At 36.9% G+C, this 14,623-nt stretch overlaps 1 protein-coding gene across 3 annotated transcripts in view; it reads right to left on the reverse strand.

Moving 5' to 3' along the window:
• CAMSAP1 (calmodulin regulated spectrin associated protein 1) overlaps window positions 1-12,567 on the reverse strand; it is an 86,986-nt gene extending 74,419 nt beyond the window's left edge. Inside the window, exons 1-2 of one of the 3 annotated variants that reach the window (XM_074210674.1) lie at window positions 12,382-12,567; window positions 11,294-11,456 (exon numbers count right to left, since the gene is read on the reverse strand). In XM_074210674.1, the coding sequence (XP_074066775.1) occupies window positions 11,294-11,456 (163 nt within the window). In that variant the 5' untranslated portion in view covers window positions 12,382-12,567. Of the gene's footprint in view, window positions 1-11,293; window positions 11,457-11,937; window positions 12,000-12,196; window positions 12,249-12,381 lie in introns of those variants that run through there. The other 2 variants (XM_074210675.1, XM_074210673.1) reach the window with 2 other exon arrangements.
• Window positions 12,568-14,623: the final 2,056 nt, after the last annotated feature.

A 14,623-nucleotide genomic window follows, 5' to 3' on the forward strand; every position in this document is an offset into this window, starting at 1 on the left:
TTTACTTGACCCAGCTCTCTCAGTTAGCTGGCCTTCTGTATCTCTCCTCCCTTTTGTGACTCAATTCCTTGAGAAGGTCTATAATCAGTGTCCCTACTTCCTTTTTCTCTTACTCTCTTCTTAAATCTTTTCAGTCTGAGTTTTGACCTTATCTCATCATTCATCTGAAATTGCTCATTCCAAAATTATCAATCTTCACCCTCTTGATGTCAGTACAGTCTGTGACACTGTCAATCACCTTTTTGTCTTTGAAACTATCTTCTCAGGGCAGCTAGGTGGTACAATAGAGCACCAGCCCTGGAGTCAGGAGAACTTGAGTTCAAATCCTACCTCAGACACTTTAACAATTACCTAGCTGTGTGATCTTGGGCAAATCACTTAACCCCATTACACCTTGCAAAAAAACTAAAAAATAAAAAGAAACCATCTTCTCTCTAGATTTTCATGACATTTCTTTCCCTTGGGTCTTTTTTTTTAGTTTTTTTTTTGGCAAGGCAAATGTGGTTAAGTGGCTTGCCCAAGGCCACACAGCTAGGTAATTACTAAGTGTCTGAGACCGGATTTGAACCCAGGTACTCCTGACTCCAAGGCCGGTGCTTTATCCACTACACCACCTAGCCGCCCCCCCATGGGTCTTTACTTACCCATTTGACCACTTCTTGTCTATTTTCTTTGTAGATTTTAAGCTCTTTATGCTTATGAATCTCAAATCTATTTATCCATTTATTACCTACTGTCTCACATCTCCAATTATCTACTGGACAACTCAAACTGAATATTCTATAGGTATTTCAAATTTCACAAGTCCAAAACTGAATTCATTATCTTGCCACTTTTCTCAAGTCCACATCTGTTCCAAACTTTACTATAACTGTCAAGAACACCATCCCTATGGGATTTCAGAGAATCCTGGAAAAACTTGCATGAATTGATACTGAGTGAGATGAGCAGAACCAGAAGAACACTATACATCCTTAACAGTAACTTGGGGGTGATGATCAACCTTGATGGACTTGCTCACTCCATCAGTGCAATAATTAGGGACAATTTTAGGAGGATCTGTGATGAAGAATACCATCTGCATCCAGAAAAGAACTGTGCAGTTTAAACCAAAACCAAAGATTATTATCATCAATTTTTAAAAAATTCATCTTATGCAGTACATAATATTTTTTAAGGATATGTTTTTTTCTCTCAAAACGTTCTATTTTGATACATGGCCATCATGGAAACAAATGTAAATATCAGATTACCAGATTACTTTCTGTTTGGGGGAGGGAGAGGGTAGGAAGGGGGAAAAAATTGTAAAATTCAAAACCTTGCCAATAAATGACAGAAGAAACTACTATTTTGTATATAATTGGAAAACAAATAAAATATATTAAAAAAAAGAACACCATCCCTATCTTCTCAGTCACCCAAGCTTGAAACCTAGGTGTCCAATTCAACTTCTCACTCTTCATCACCCTCTTTAAGATCAAATCGGGGGCAGCTAGGTGGCACAATGGATAGAGCACCGACCCTGGAGTCAGGAGTACCTGGGTTCAAATCCGGTCTCAGACACTTAATAATTACCTAGCTGTGTGGCCTTGGGCAAGTCACTTAACCCTATTGCCTTGCAAAACCTAAAAACTAAAAAAAAAAAAAAGATCAAATCAGGTGCCAAACCTTGTCTACTGTACCTTTATAACATCTCTTACATAAATACCCTTCTCTCTTCTGATACTGTCACCACCCTGATGCAAGGCCTCAGCCCTTCCATACCTGCCCTATTCCAACATCTCCTCTCAAGTTCCTCCCAACATCTGTCCATTCTCCAACTCAACTGTCAAAAGTGATCATCTAAAATCACAGATCTGTTACATAAAGTCACACCCATTCAATCAACTCCATTAACTTCCCATCACCTCTGAGTTCAACTATAATAAAATTCTCTGTTTGGCTTTTAAAGACCTTCACATTCTGACCCATCCATACCTTTCCAGGCCTACACCTTATATTACACTCCACATATTCTATAATCCAATGACAATGATCTTTCTTTGCTATCCCTCCTATAAGAAACTGCTATTTCACCATACCTGGAATTCTCTCTCTTCAACTTTCTTTCTGACTTCCTTTATGTCTGAAGTGAAATCTTTCCTTCATCAAGAAGCCTTTCCTGATCTCCTTTAATGATAATGCCTTCCCTCTGTGATTTTTCTCCACCTCTCTCTCTCTCCCCTACCATGTGTGTATATACATATATGTATGTGCATGTATACATACATATTAAATACATATATACCCATCTGCATATATACATTGTTTATGTGTGTACATATACATGCATATATCACATATAAACACACACAATCCAAAAACCTACTTAAAACACTCGCCACTGGCCACTGTTAAGAGGCAAAAGTACATTTCTAACTACAAGAGTTAAAGCCCAGGGCAGCTAGGTGGCTCAGCAGATAGAGCACTGGCCCTGGAGTCAGGAGTACCTGAGTTCAAATCTGACCTCAGACACTTTCTAATTACCTAGCTGTGTGGCCTTGGGCAAGCCACTTAACCCCATTGCCTTGCAAAAAAAAAAAAAAAAAAAAAGAGTTAAAGCCCAAAAGCTCTAAATCCTCAAGGACTGGTTGCCCTCAAGGCTAGTTGCAAAGAACAGTGGAAAAAGATGTCAAGTTTCAGTGAGTATACCCAATAAGGCCTCTAGCTTGGAGTAGAGCAATGGCTGTATATAGCTTTCCCAATGCAACAAAATCTCTCTCTGTAATCTGGATTTGGATACTTTGGTCAGCACTGATGTATAAACAATTAGTTATCTAATATATTACTGATATATCGTATGGTCAAAAGTGAATCAATATGAACACAATAAAATACTGGTTTTGAAAATCTGAAAAAATTTACACATATTATTAATGGCATTAAACAGATATGTGACCTTATCCATTGATAAGATGATAATGACCTGTCCTACTGAATCTGGAAGGGATCCTGGAAACAAAAATACTTTGAAAAGTATAAGCTGCCTCTTTTTGTGGAAACAAAGAATCAGAAACTAATGAGATATCTACCAACTGATCAAGTTGTGGTAGATGACTGTGATGGAATACTGTTATAAGATAGGATGAAGGAGATGATTTCAAAAAAACCCAGCAAGTCTTACATGAACCAATACAAAAAGAAGAGACCAAAACTAGAAAAACACTGTACACGGTAACAATAGTATTGTCAAAACTTAGTTTTTTTGATCAATTCAAAGATCCAAGACAATTTTCAGATTCAGGATGAAAATTGCTATTCATCCTCAGAGAGAGATAAGTGGATTAAGAGTATAAGAGTTATATAAGAGTGTAAGATTGAAGGATTTTTTCCTACATTTTTTTTGCTTTTTGCTTGAACATGGCTAATGCGGAAACATGTTTTGTATCACTTTATATACATCATACATATACATATATATGCGGTATCATATTTCTTGCTTTTTTAATGGGGAGAGGGCTTTAGAAAGAAAAATAAATTTTTTTAAACTGCTACCCAAAAAAACTGATCAAGAATTATAAAGTCATTAAAACTGATCATAGTAATAGTTTTTGTTGTCCATACATTTATGCCTCTACGAAGTATCATCTTCATAATAAAAGCATATGATTAATCTATCTTTTCCAAACATCTTTTGAATTGCAAATATAATTTTGAAATCAAAATGATTAACATCAAACAAAAAATTCTCTATCAAGCTTCTGCCTACAGTTTACTCTTAGTATTATACCATAATATAGTTGAGATTCCTTAGAGTCCATGCCACTTAACAATATTTTAGGTTAAACAATATCACAATAAGGCCCAGTCAATATTCTCATTAAGACAACTTGAAAAAGTTCAATAGGAATCTATCTGCTAAATGTACTGATATAGAACTGCAAAAATAGTAACATAAAAAGTGGATCATTCTAAACAACCATAACTATTCATATACACAATGAAAAGTACAGTGATTTTTTTAAAAAGCCAGGATGTTCTCTAGATTGAGAAAGAAGAAAATATTCTAAATAAATTTAAAGTTTGAAAATTGTAAAGAAATTAATTTTTTTACAAAACACCATTATCACAAGTATCTTAACAACCTATTTATCAGGTATTTGTCACATATCTCATTCAATCTAGTGGTCAAATATTCCCCTAAAATCAAATTTAAAACTATCTGCTTTATTAAAGGCTTTTTGAATACACTCAGAACAACCACAAATTTTAAATATTTTTTTACATGTCCACATATGCACATGTTACTATTTGGATGTACAATGACCTAGGTTATTCTTTATCTAGTTGTCTTCTAATCATTCTCACAGAATTGTAGATATGATTTACTCTGAAAAGACAGTATGATGCAATGAAAAGAATACAAAATTAATTACTAATAAAGTATAACTTATTGATATTTAATTCAATGCAATTTTTTAATTTTTTTAAGATGATGCTTATTTAGTAAAATTAATCTCTAGCTAGTAGTACTATTTCAGGCATTCAAACAAAGGGAAGTAAAATATTCAGACATTGCGGAATATATCTATGTAACTATCGACTACAAAAGAAACAAGCTAGATATATGACCTTTACTAAGTCTCTTTATTACAAATGACCCTCAGAATGCATCAATAAAATGAGGAAGTTAGATTATATTATCTCTAAAATCCCCTCTAAATGCTATAAATCATGTTATTTTTCACAGCTTCCTCTATTTCTTGTCATATAGATTCTCCTATTTTCCCCACAATAGTTCCCAAAATATAAGTCATTTTGAGGTAAAGAATAGCAGTCATATATACATATATATGTACTATACACACACACACACACACACACACACACAAATTTGTAAATTGGTGAACTGCTTGCATTTGTTGACTGATACAGCTTATTTTTCTCTAATCTCTTAATTCAGAGCTCAAAAATTCTCAGATGTCACACATCGTACAGTGCCTTATATTTTTAATACAACTCTTACCCCAAGAAGGGGTACAAGGGCAAACCTACAAAGAATGTTGGGGGGTTTTATTCATGCCCATTCACATTTTAATAATGTGACAACTTAAAAAGAAATCTAAAGAAACAAAAATATAGTTGGCAGGGGAGATATTCCTAAAGACATCTTGGTTTTCTCAACTACTGTACATATACTTGCTCCAGTTAATTCCACACAGAGGAGACAGATTAGGTAGGATAGCAAAAAAGGGAAGCAACTTCCTCCCATAATTCTATATATGACCCAGGAAATGCCTTAATCAGATGTGCTTTGCTTCCTTTTTGGGTGGTTTCAAAGAATCTGTTTAGAATCTTTTACAAATTCAGTGTCTATAATTTGGATCTCAATCTGTAATTAGGAATCAATGTACTACAGGAATAGATTTACTTTCTTTATTTCTTTTGAATTTCTTCTAGAAGCTGAATAATAAATCTGGTTCCCAGTCCCCAATAAATTAGCAGTCAAAAGCTATGAACAGATGTTAAAAAATAATTGCAAACTATAAACACCATTTGAAATTGTAAATGAAATGCAAATTGTTTTACTTCATACTGAAAAATGGATGTAAAAAAAAATCATAGAAGTCAAAGGACCACAGGAAAATAATACATAGTACCAACATATTGATAGTGCTGTGAACATGTCCAACCATTCTTAATAAAATACAAGAAAAGTGATCTATATCCTTTGAAAACACCAAATGCACTATTGGGCATATATTCTAAGAATCCAAAAACAAAAAGACAGAAACAAAGATCTAGTATGTATCCAAATATCCATAGCAAAGGACTTCGTATTAGCAAATAATTACAACTGTCAAATGAGAAATAACTGAAAGAAATATGATATACTAACTTAATGGAATATTACACAGTAAAAAAATATGAATATGAGGATTTCAAAGAAATATATGAAGATCTGTATGAATTAAAGCAGAGCCAAAAGAATAATTATTACAATCACTACAACAATCACTGTAAGATTCCAAAGAATAATGAAAAATATCATCCTATTCATGGTAGAAGTATATAAGTACTAGGAAAGAATGCTGTATTCCTAGGAGTTCTTATCATCAGATATTTGCCCTTTTGTGGGGCAAGAGAGTTTAAAGAAATTCAATCTAGAGAAAGCAGAGGTGATCTTTTTCTGGAAATAACTATAATGTAAAGTCAAAAGTATTATCTAGCTCCTAAATTAAAGGTATCTTCTAAATTCCAGCAAATCTTTAGGAAATATCTTCCAAGTAAATCATGTCCCTATCACCTACACTGCTACAGTCTCCTAAGTAAACTCTGACTTCTGAATTCACTAAACGTATTTGCCATACACATGATACCTAAAACTCCTAGTCCACTAACTCCCTTCTGGTTATATTAATCCTTTCTCTGCTTTGTCTAGCCAATAATCAGCCACTTCAACTCACTAAAATTCCTTTGCCTGCAGATCTTTAAACAAGCTCCATGTGCCTATCAATAACTACTTAAGGCTCCTCAAGCATCTGTCTTCCATGTTCCAGATCGAAGTCCACAAAGATATAGGAAATTGTCAAAGAGGGTCACAACAGAACAGATCAGGTAGGATTTGAAAGTCATACCCCTAAAGATTTTTAAACTTTAATTGTCATGATAAATGTAACTTAAAATTACAGAATATCAAAGCAGAAGAGACGACTTTATAGAAGCTTTCTTGCTTTATCACAAACTAAATTTATATGCCATATAGAATAATTTTCTACCGATTTTCTAAAAAGCAATACAAAAGTATCCCTCATTGTATCACAAGCAGTAGTATCTTAGTGATACTAGTTCTAGTCCTGTCTTCAGAACAAGTTCACCAAAGCAAAAGATGCCTTCAAAGTATTAGTTAAATTGAATGGCTGCTGCAATCCCTTCCACATTCCAAATTTCATGATTCTGTGAAATTCACATTCTCTGAGCTCTAACTCTAAAACCCAGATTATACTGTATGAAAAACTTTTTCATTATCTTACTGATCCCCTAACTAGCACACCTTCAGAGTAATCTCTTAGCATGTGTATAGAGATATATGTGTGTGTATCAGAGATAATGAACCTTTTTGATGTCATGGACTGCAAATATCTCCTCAGAATATTGTCTTTAGAAGTATAAAATAAAATTCAATAATTGGATCCCTTGGTAATGCTATAGTGTAATAAAGTTATCTAAGTATTATGAAAACAACATAATAACAATAATAATAGCACTCATATTGGGCCTACTATATGTCAGGCACTGCACTCTAACAAATAATTTTTTGATCCTTACAATGACCCTGGGAGATATTTGTTATTATCCCTATTTTACAGATGAGGAAACTGAGGTAAAGAGAAGTAACTTATTCAAAGTCACAAAGTTAATTAAGAACCTGAAGCTCAATTTGAACTCGTCTGTCTGACCTCAAGGTTGGTAAGATACCCAGAAATCCAAACTAGGGAGTCCTTATCTGAAAGATATTTTTTTCCATTATCACTTCAACAGAGATGAAATGTCAAAGATAAATGTCAAGTACTGTAATCTTAAGTAAATCATTTAACCTCACTGAGTCTATTTCCACAGGTATAAAATGAAGAAAATGGATTGGGTTCAATTCTAAGATTCTACACTAATTTTCACATTTAAAAAATAGGACCCTGGTCATCTATTATATACCCATAAATATAATGCTACTAAAATATGAAAAGATGAATAAATTATAAAGTTAACCCTTTGCCTCCAGTCTATAAATGTCAATGCTTTCCAATTTAACAGGAATAATTTTTCATCATCTCTAATGTTCCCTTTAAATTTGGAATTATCTCAAATGTCATGTGCAGTTAAAGACAGTAAAGCTTTGGGACACTATTATACACAGCATATTAATTCACTATCAAAAAGACTTAGGAGGGGCAGCTAGGTGGAGCAGTAGATACAGCACCAGCCCTGGAGTCAGGAGTACCTGAGTTCAAATCCGACCTCAGACACTTAATAATTACCTAGCTGTGTGGCCTTGAGCAAGCCACTTAACCCCATTGCCTTGCAAAAAACCTAAAAACAAAAAAAACAAACAAACAAAAAGAAAAAGAAGAAAAGGAAAGGAAAGGAAAGGAAAGGAAAGGAAAGGAAAGGAAAGGAAAGAAAAGAAAAGAAAAGAAAAGAAAAGAAAAGAAAAGAAAAGAAAAGAAAAGAAAAGATGAAAAACACAGGTAAAACACCAACTTTTAAAAAAGGAACAAGATCAACTACTCTTAGCTATCACATTAATAGTGAACAAAAACTAAATGAAAAGTTTGTGTAGACCATATGCTAGATATAGAGGTTAATCCAAGGCATTAGAAATGACAGAGTTCCATTGTAGTCCTTAGTATTTACTACAAATGACAAATGCACTGTTAGCAGAATGTATACAGAAATAATGACAACACAAGAGATTTTTTAAAAAGTGCCACGCTCAAGTTGGTCTTCCCATAGAATTTAACATACATTCAACTAAACAGCAAATAAAATAACTTAAAGATAATTGTTCAATTTCTTCCACTACATAACTTTCTAACAAAACCTTTGCTACATTCATATAAAACGATATCATAAATTTTTTTTTAAGTTCCAATTCAAAGGTCCAAATCTAAGTTGTATAGAGAACTAAAAAAGCTAAGGATGATTTTCAAAAACCACCAAAAAAAGTTTTCAAAGAAATTTACAAGGTACTATGAAAGGTTTCTCCCAATCATTGAAACAACTGAAATCTAAATTTGCCAGCAATAGGTAATCTCACATACCAAGATAAACAGTAAAATAATATGCAAAACATAATATAGGGAGGCTAGGTGGCGTAGTGGATAAAGCACCAGCCTTGGAGTCAGGAGTACTTGGGTTCAAATCTGGTCTCAGACACTTAATAATTACCTAGCTGTGTGGCCTTGGGCAAGCCACTTTACCCCATTTGCCTTGTAAAAACCTAAAAAATAATAATAATAAAATAATAAAAATAAATAACATTAAAAAAACATAATATAAAATTCAAACTGAATCCTAAAATTCTAAGTTTTTTCATCAGTTTGAATTAGTCTCCCTCTAATTTATAAAACTGCAAAAGAAAAAGTTCAATTTTACCAACTCCTTTTCTCAAATGTAAGTATTATTAAATTTCAGTCCCTCTATGGAAAAAGATTTCTGAACAAGCACAAATAAATAAAAAAAAAACTATGTGCCTATCTTAGGGTACTACCAAATGACATCAGTCTTATGCTACAATAAATATGACAATTCAATCTAGGACTGCTAAGACATTCTCCATCCTCCTCCTCCTGGCTCAGATTTCATTCATTCATTCATTCAATAACTATTTATTAAATGATTATTGCATTCATCCCATTCCTTCATTTTGTAACAACACTACAAATGTCTACCTCTTAGCAAGTTCAAAATATATCAGCTTTAAGAATATTGTATTAAATTCTACAAAGATTAAGAAGTATTTCCTGATATCTGATAATGGAAATAAAATTATACAAATTAATGCAAAAAATAATAAAAGATTGTTATTCAATATTATTCATATTATTCAATACTGAAATGCCAACAAATTCCTATGTTAAGTGCTAACACTAAATGGAAACATTAAAATTCATTCTGTAGAAGGAAATGGGAGAAAAATGGGAGAGAAAGGTTTTTCAAACAAGTATTTAAATCTGCATGACATGCCCAGTTTAGTTAGGTATTCAAATGTATTAGTCCATAAAGATACATGAGTAAGGAAAACAAATCATTTTTCCCATCTCTAATCTAATAAGTTGAGTCATTTTCAGTAGCTTTAAAACAAGCAGTATTTAAAAATAATAAATAATGAAGGCATTTTGAAACAAAATAGGGTATTTAATCCCTACAACTTACAAAACATGTTTGTCCTCATGACTAATAACTGTAGCTGTTATACAAGATCTCAATTCCAACTGTTGAAATATTGTCACACATAGAATGCTAGTTCATCAAGTTTTCAAAACAAGATTACAGTTTTTTAAAAATCCAATGCATATATTCTTAGCATTAAAAAGGAAATATTTTTACTAAAGCAAAAATATTTGTCAAAAAATCTAGATCTGAAATTGAGACATAAAATTCCATATTTAGGAGTGGGGGAGGGGTTATCTGTTGCTTTGTGCTTCAGACTCTTAACAAATGAACTTAAATTCAACAATGTTGTACTTGGGAAAGGGAGTTGAAGACCTATGGTTTCTCAAGTGTGAAGAACTCCCTCTTTATAAACTTCCTTCGTCAAAACAGATAATAACTCTTCTATAATATATAGTCTTGAGTTGCCTAAAGCACTGACAGATTAAATGACTTGTTCATGATCATACAGCTCTGTATGTTGAAGCCAGGATTTGAACCCAGTCCTAACTCTAAGCACCACCCTCTATCCGTTTGCCTTTGTGAATAAAAATGCTAAATTAAAACAGTCTGAATTGGATTTAAGAATAATTTGTTCAGGCAAGTTCTAAGAACATAAAGTCAGTATTGATCTAGTAAGGAATTAGCAAACTGTACTTCAAATTACAAAGTTGTCTTTGTTTCCCAGAATAATGAAAGTTAGTTATTATGAAGAAATGTTTTAATCTATCTAGTGATGGAAGTATAGACTATTTTAACTAAATATTCCTCTTAGTTTTTAGAATTTAAGACACTTTAGAAAAGTTGTGTAATTCCCTTTACAAATTCCTGTGATTAAAGGAATTGTCAATCCTGTACAGTTGCTACTAAACATTCCCTCCCTTCTGTATTTCAGGATGAAGCAAAGAAATTTGTTACTTAACAAAAAAATGCATTGTTATTTTTGAATTATTCAATGATTCAAAACATCCAGTGTTACATTTTTCAAATTTCAGGGCATCAAACTCTGCCAAACTTAAGGTCTCAAAACTCATCTATCAAAATCACTAGCCAAGGAATAGTGTTTAAGACTAATAGAGGTAAAAAAAGGACTCAAAGCTAGTAGGTAAATTAACTGACAGGTCCTTTATAGAGCCATTCTTGTTCAAGTGAATAGATTTTGCCACATAATGCACCGACAATAGACTAGGCTACATGCTGATGAGCTTCTTCATCTTCCCTGTGTTTATTTTTGCATGGGATGTGAGAAAAGATAACAATCAATATTGATATAAAGAGGTATCATCAGCTTTCATATTATTTTAAAAGACAGGATAATGATCAGAAGTCATAACAAGAAAAAAAGGAAGAGAAAAGAAATTTTTTGGAAAATAAATACTCATACCTATTCCATAAGCTTTAGCACAAATCCATTGTAGATTAGCAGCTATTTTTGCCCTGGCTGAATCATAGAGCTCAGAAGGGACAATTTCAACAGCGCTGTCTGTCAGGGCCTCCATTTTTCTCCTGGTGGTATCTCCACAAGCAGAAGCATCGACATCCACCATCTGAAAACAAAAAGAAGATAAGAGTGAAGTCAGAAAATCAAATTCGGTAGTAAGTACCTTCAACCTAAAAAAAAAAAAAATATATATATATATATATATATATATATATCAACTCTACCATTCCATTCAAATACACTGGGTTCGATGCCATAGGCTCTGCTAAATCTAATTTTTACACAAACTGACATTTGCTTACGATTAAAAAAAAATGTACTTGGGTGAGATAAAAAAGGGAAAAGGTATAGATCGAGATTGGGAGGGGGAACCTCAAATAACCCGCCCGATATCGAATGCCGGCATCTGGGGATTCTGCGGTACAGCCACCTTGCACTGCCATTGTATCAAGGAGCATTTTTTGCCAGGATCATCTCCATTGTAAGAGGCACAGCCACAAGGAAGCCCACCACGCATAAAGGTGGGAGGAGGAGCCGCGGGGGGAAGACACACACACACACAAAAAGGCTCGCGAGGGGCTCTCTACCTGCTCCTTTCCCATTAATGAATAAGCCGCTGCTGTCCGCATCCCGATCAAACGCACATCTTGGGGGGCGGGGGCCGCCTTCCCGGCAGGGGCCGGCCCCCCGCGGCGCGCGCCGAGGGATGATGGACTCGCCCCCGCCCCGGCCCCGGCCCCGGCCCCGGCCCCGGCGCCGCTGGCTCCCCTCCGGCCGGGCGGACCCCCGGGAGCCTCCCCGCCCCCGGCCGCCGCTCCTCACGCCCGCCCCGCCGCCGAGGCCTACCTAGCAACCCGTGCCGCCGGGGCCGAAGCGCCCCGGGGCGGGCGCGGCTGAGGAGGAGCAGACGCCGCGGTCCGCAGGGGGCGCTGGGAGAGCCCGGGCCGCGCCGGGCCGGGGGCCGGGAAGGGCCGGGCCGGGCCGGGGGGGGCGCTGCGAGGGGCCCTCCCCGCCTCAGCCTCCTCACCAACCTTTCACAGCCGCCGTCTTCGCCGCCGTTGCGGCTTCATCTTGAGGCCGCCGCCGCCGGCCGAGGCCCGGGAGAGGCAGGCGGAGAGCGGGCTGCCTGATGGGGCCCGGGCGTCCGGGGTAAATGGGAGGACCGGCGGCGGGGGGGCGCGCGCCGAGAGCGCGGGGCAGGGAGCGCGCGGCCCAGGCGCTCGCGCACGCGGATCGCGAGCCGCCGCTCCGGGCCGCCCCCAACGGTGCCACCGAGAATGGGAAAGCGTTAGGGCCGTTGCGCAGGCGCCGTGCGGACCGCGCAGGAGCTCGCCAACCGTCGTCGTCCTCGCCCTCAGGCCCCCTCCCCTCTCCTTTCTGCAGGTGCCTAAGTGAGCCAAGCGCCTTCCCCAGAGTCGGTATCCTGCAGGCGGCTTGGCAAGTCGGGCCTGGAGATGAGTGTATCTCAGGGGCAGAAAGGCAGGAGCCCGCCTTGGGAAAGAAATTATTTTGAAGGGTGGAGAAGGAAGATGCCCTGCATCTCCCTCGGCGAGCTTGCCCTCCCGCCCCCTTTGTCTTCTGTCTCCCGCCAAGGCCTCTGCCTTGGACCCAGCCCTTCCAGTGCTTCACAAAATCAGAATTGGCTAGCGGCAAGGGTCGTCGGCAGCCATCGAGTCCAATAAACCTGGGGAAAAATATCCCTTCAGAACATAACCAGCATTCGCCTGAAGCCCTCCAAGGCCCACTACCTCCTAGCAAGGCAGACCATTTCCGCTTTGGGATAACTTAGTAGTTTTTCCTTACAAGCCCAAATTTGCCTTTCATAATATCTGACATCTGGATAAAATTTAAGAGATTATCTAGTCTCTCAATTTACAGAGGGGAAATGGAGCTAAACAAGGGAAGTCATTTTCCCTTAAGACAGTAAGAAAGAAGACTAACAAGACTGATTGCCTTCTGTGGGGGATGGGGGAAGCAAGAATGCGGGAAAACTGTAAAACTCAAAATTAATAAAATATTGGGGCGGCTAGGTGGCACAGTGGATAGAGCACTGGCCTTGGGAGTCAGGAGGACCTGAGTTCAAATCCGACCTTCAGACAATAATTACCTAGTCGTGTGGCCTTGGGCAATCCACTTCACCCCATTGCCTTGCAAAATCTAAAAAAAAAAAAAAATTAATAAAATATTTCTAAAGGAAAAAAAAGACAGGGGCAGCTAGGTGGCATAGTGGATAAAGCACCGGCCCTGGAGTCAGGAGTACCTGGGTTCAAATCCAGTCTCAGACACTTAGTAATTACCTAGCTGTGTGGCCTTGGGCAAGCCACTGAACCCCATTTGCCTTGCAAAAACCAAAAAAAAAAAGAAAAAAAGACAGTAAGAAAGCTAGGAGGCAAACCCAGAATTGTTCACTCCAAATCCATTACCCTCACAGCTGTGTCTCTGTAGGTCATAGGATCATAGATTTAGAGCTAAAAGGGGCCTTTCTCACATTTTTGGTCCAATCTCATTTCAAAGGTAAGGAGTTTGAGACACAGTAAATGATTGACCCTTGCACATTGTCCAGCCCTTAATAATTAAGGTTAGTCATTATGAAGTATTTTTATCTAGTTAAGGAATTATAATGTTATTATAATCAAAACTATCTCTTAAGGTTTTAGAATTTAACATACCTTAGAGAAACTGTAATTCCCTTTACATATTCCTGTAATTAGAACAATTGTCAATCCCATATAGTTACTAAGTGGTAATATTTCCAGCAGACCTAGATCTCAATGAAATGATAGCAGCAGCCCCTGCTTAGAAATGAGCCACTGTCCAATGAAATGTTCCTTGCTCAGGGGACCCTTTAAAAATCAAATGCTTTAATTGCTTTCCATTTAAAAGATTCTAGGCTTGATTCTGCAGAGAATACAAAGGGATCTTATGCTAGTGAGTGTTCCCTGTTTTGAAACTTAGAGCAAAGGACAGAGTACATGAGCCATATGAGGAAATTGTACATTAGTTCTTTACAGTTTAGAAATTTTAATTCTTCACAATTTAGAAAGCATTTCCCAGAATTGGAAATACCTGTCAGTTGAGGAATGGCTGAACAAGTTGTAATATAAGAATGTCATGGGATATTATTGCTCTATAAGAAATGATGAGGCGAATTTCAGAGAAACCTAGACTTACATGAACTGATGCTGAATTAAATGAGCAGAACCAAGAGAACATTGTACACAGCAACAGCAACATTGTGTAATGATCAGTTGTGACTGACTAGTTCTTCTCAGC

Source organism: Macrotis lagotis, chromosome 1, assembly GCF_037893015.1.
Source record: "Macrotis lagotis isolate mMagLag1 chromosome 1, bilby.v1.9.chrom.fasta, whole genome shotgun sequence".
In the NCBI taxonomy this organism is placed as follows: Eukaryota; Metazoa; Chordata; class Mammalia; order Peramelemorphia; family Peramelidae; genus Macrotis; species Macrotis lagotis.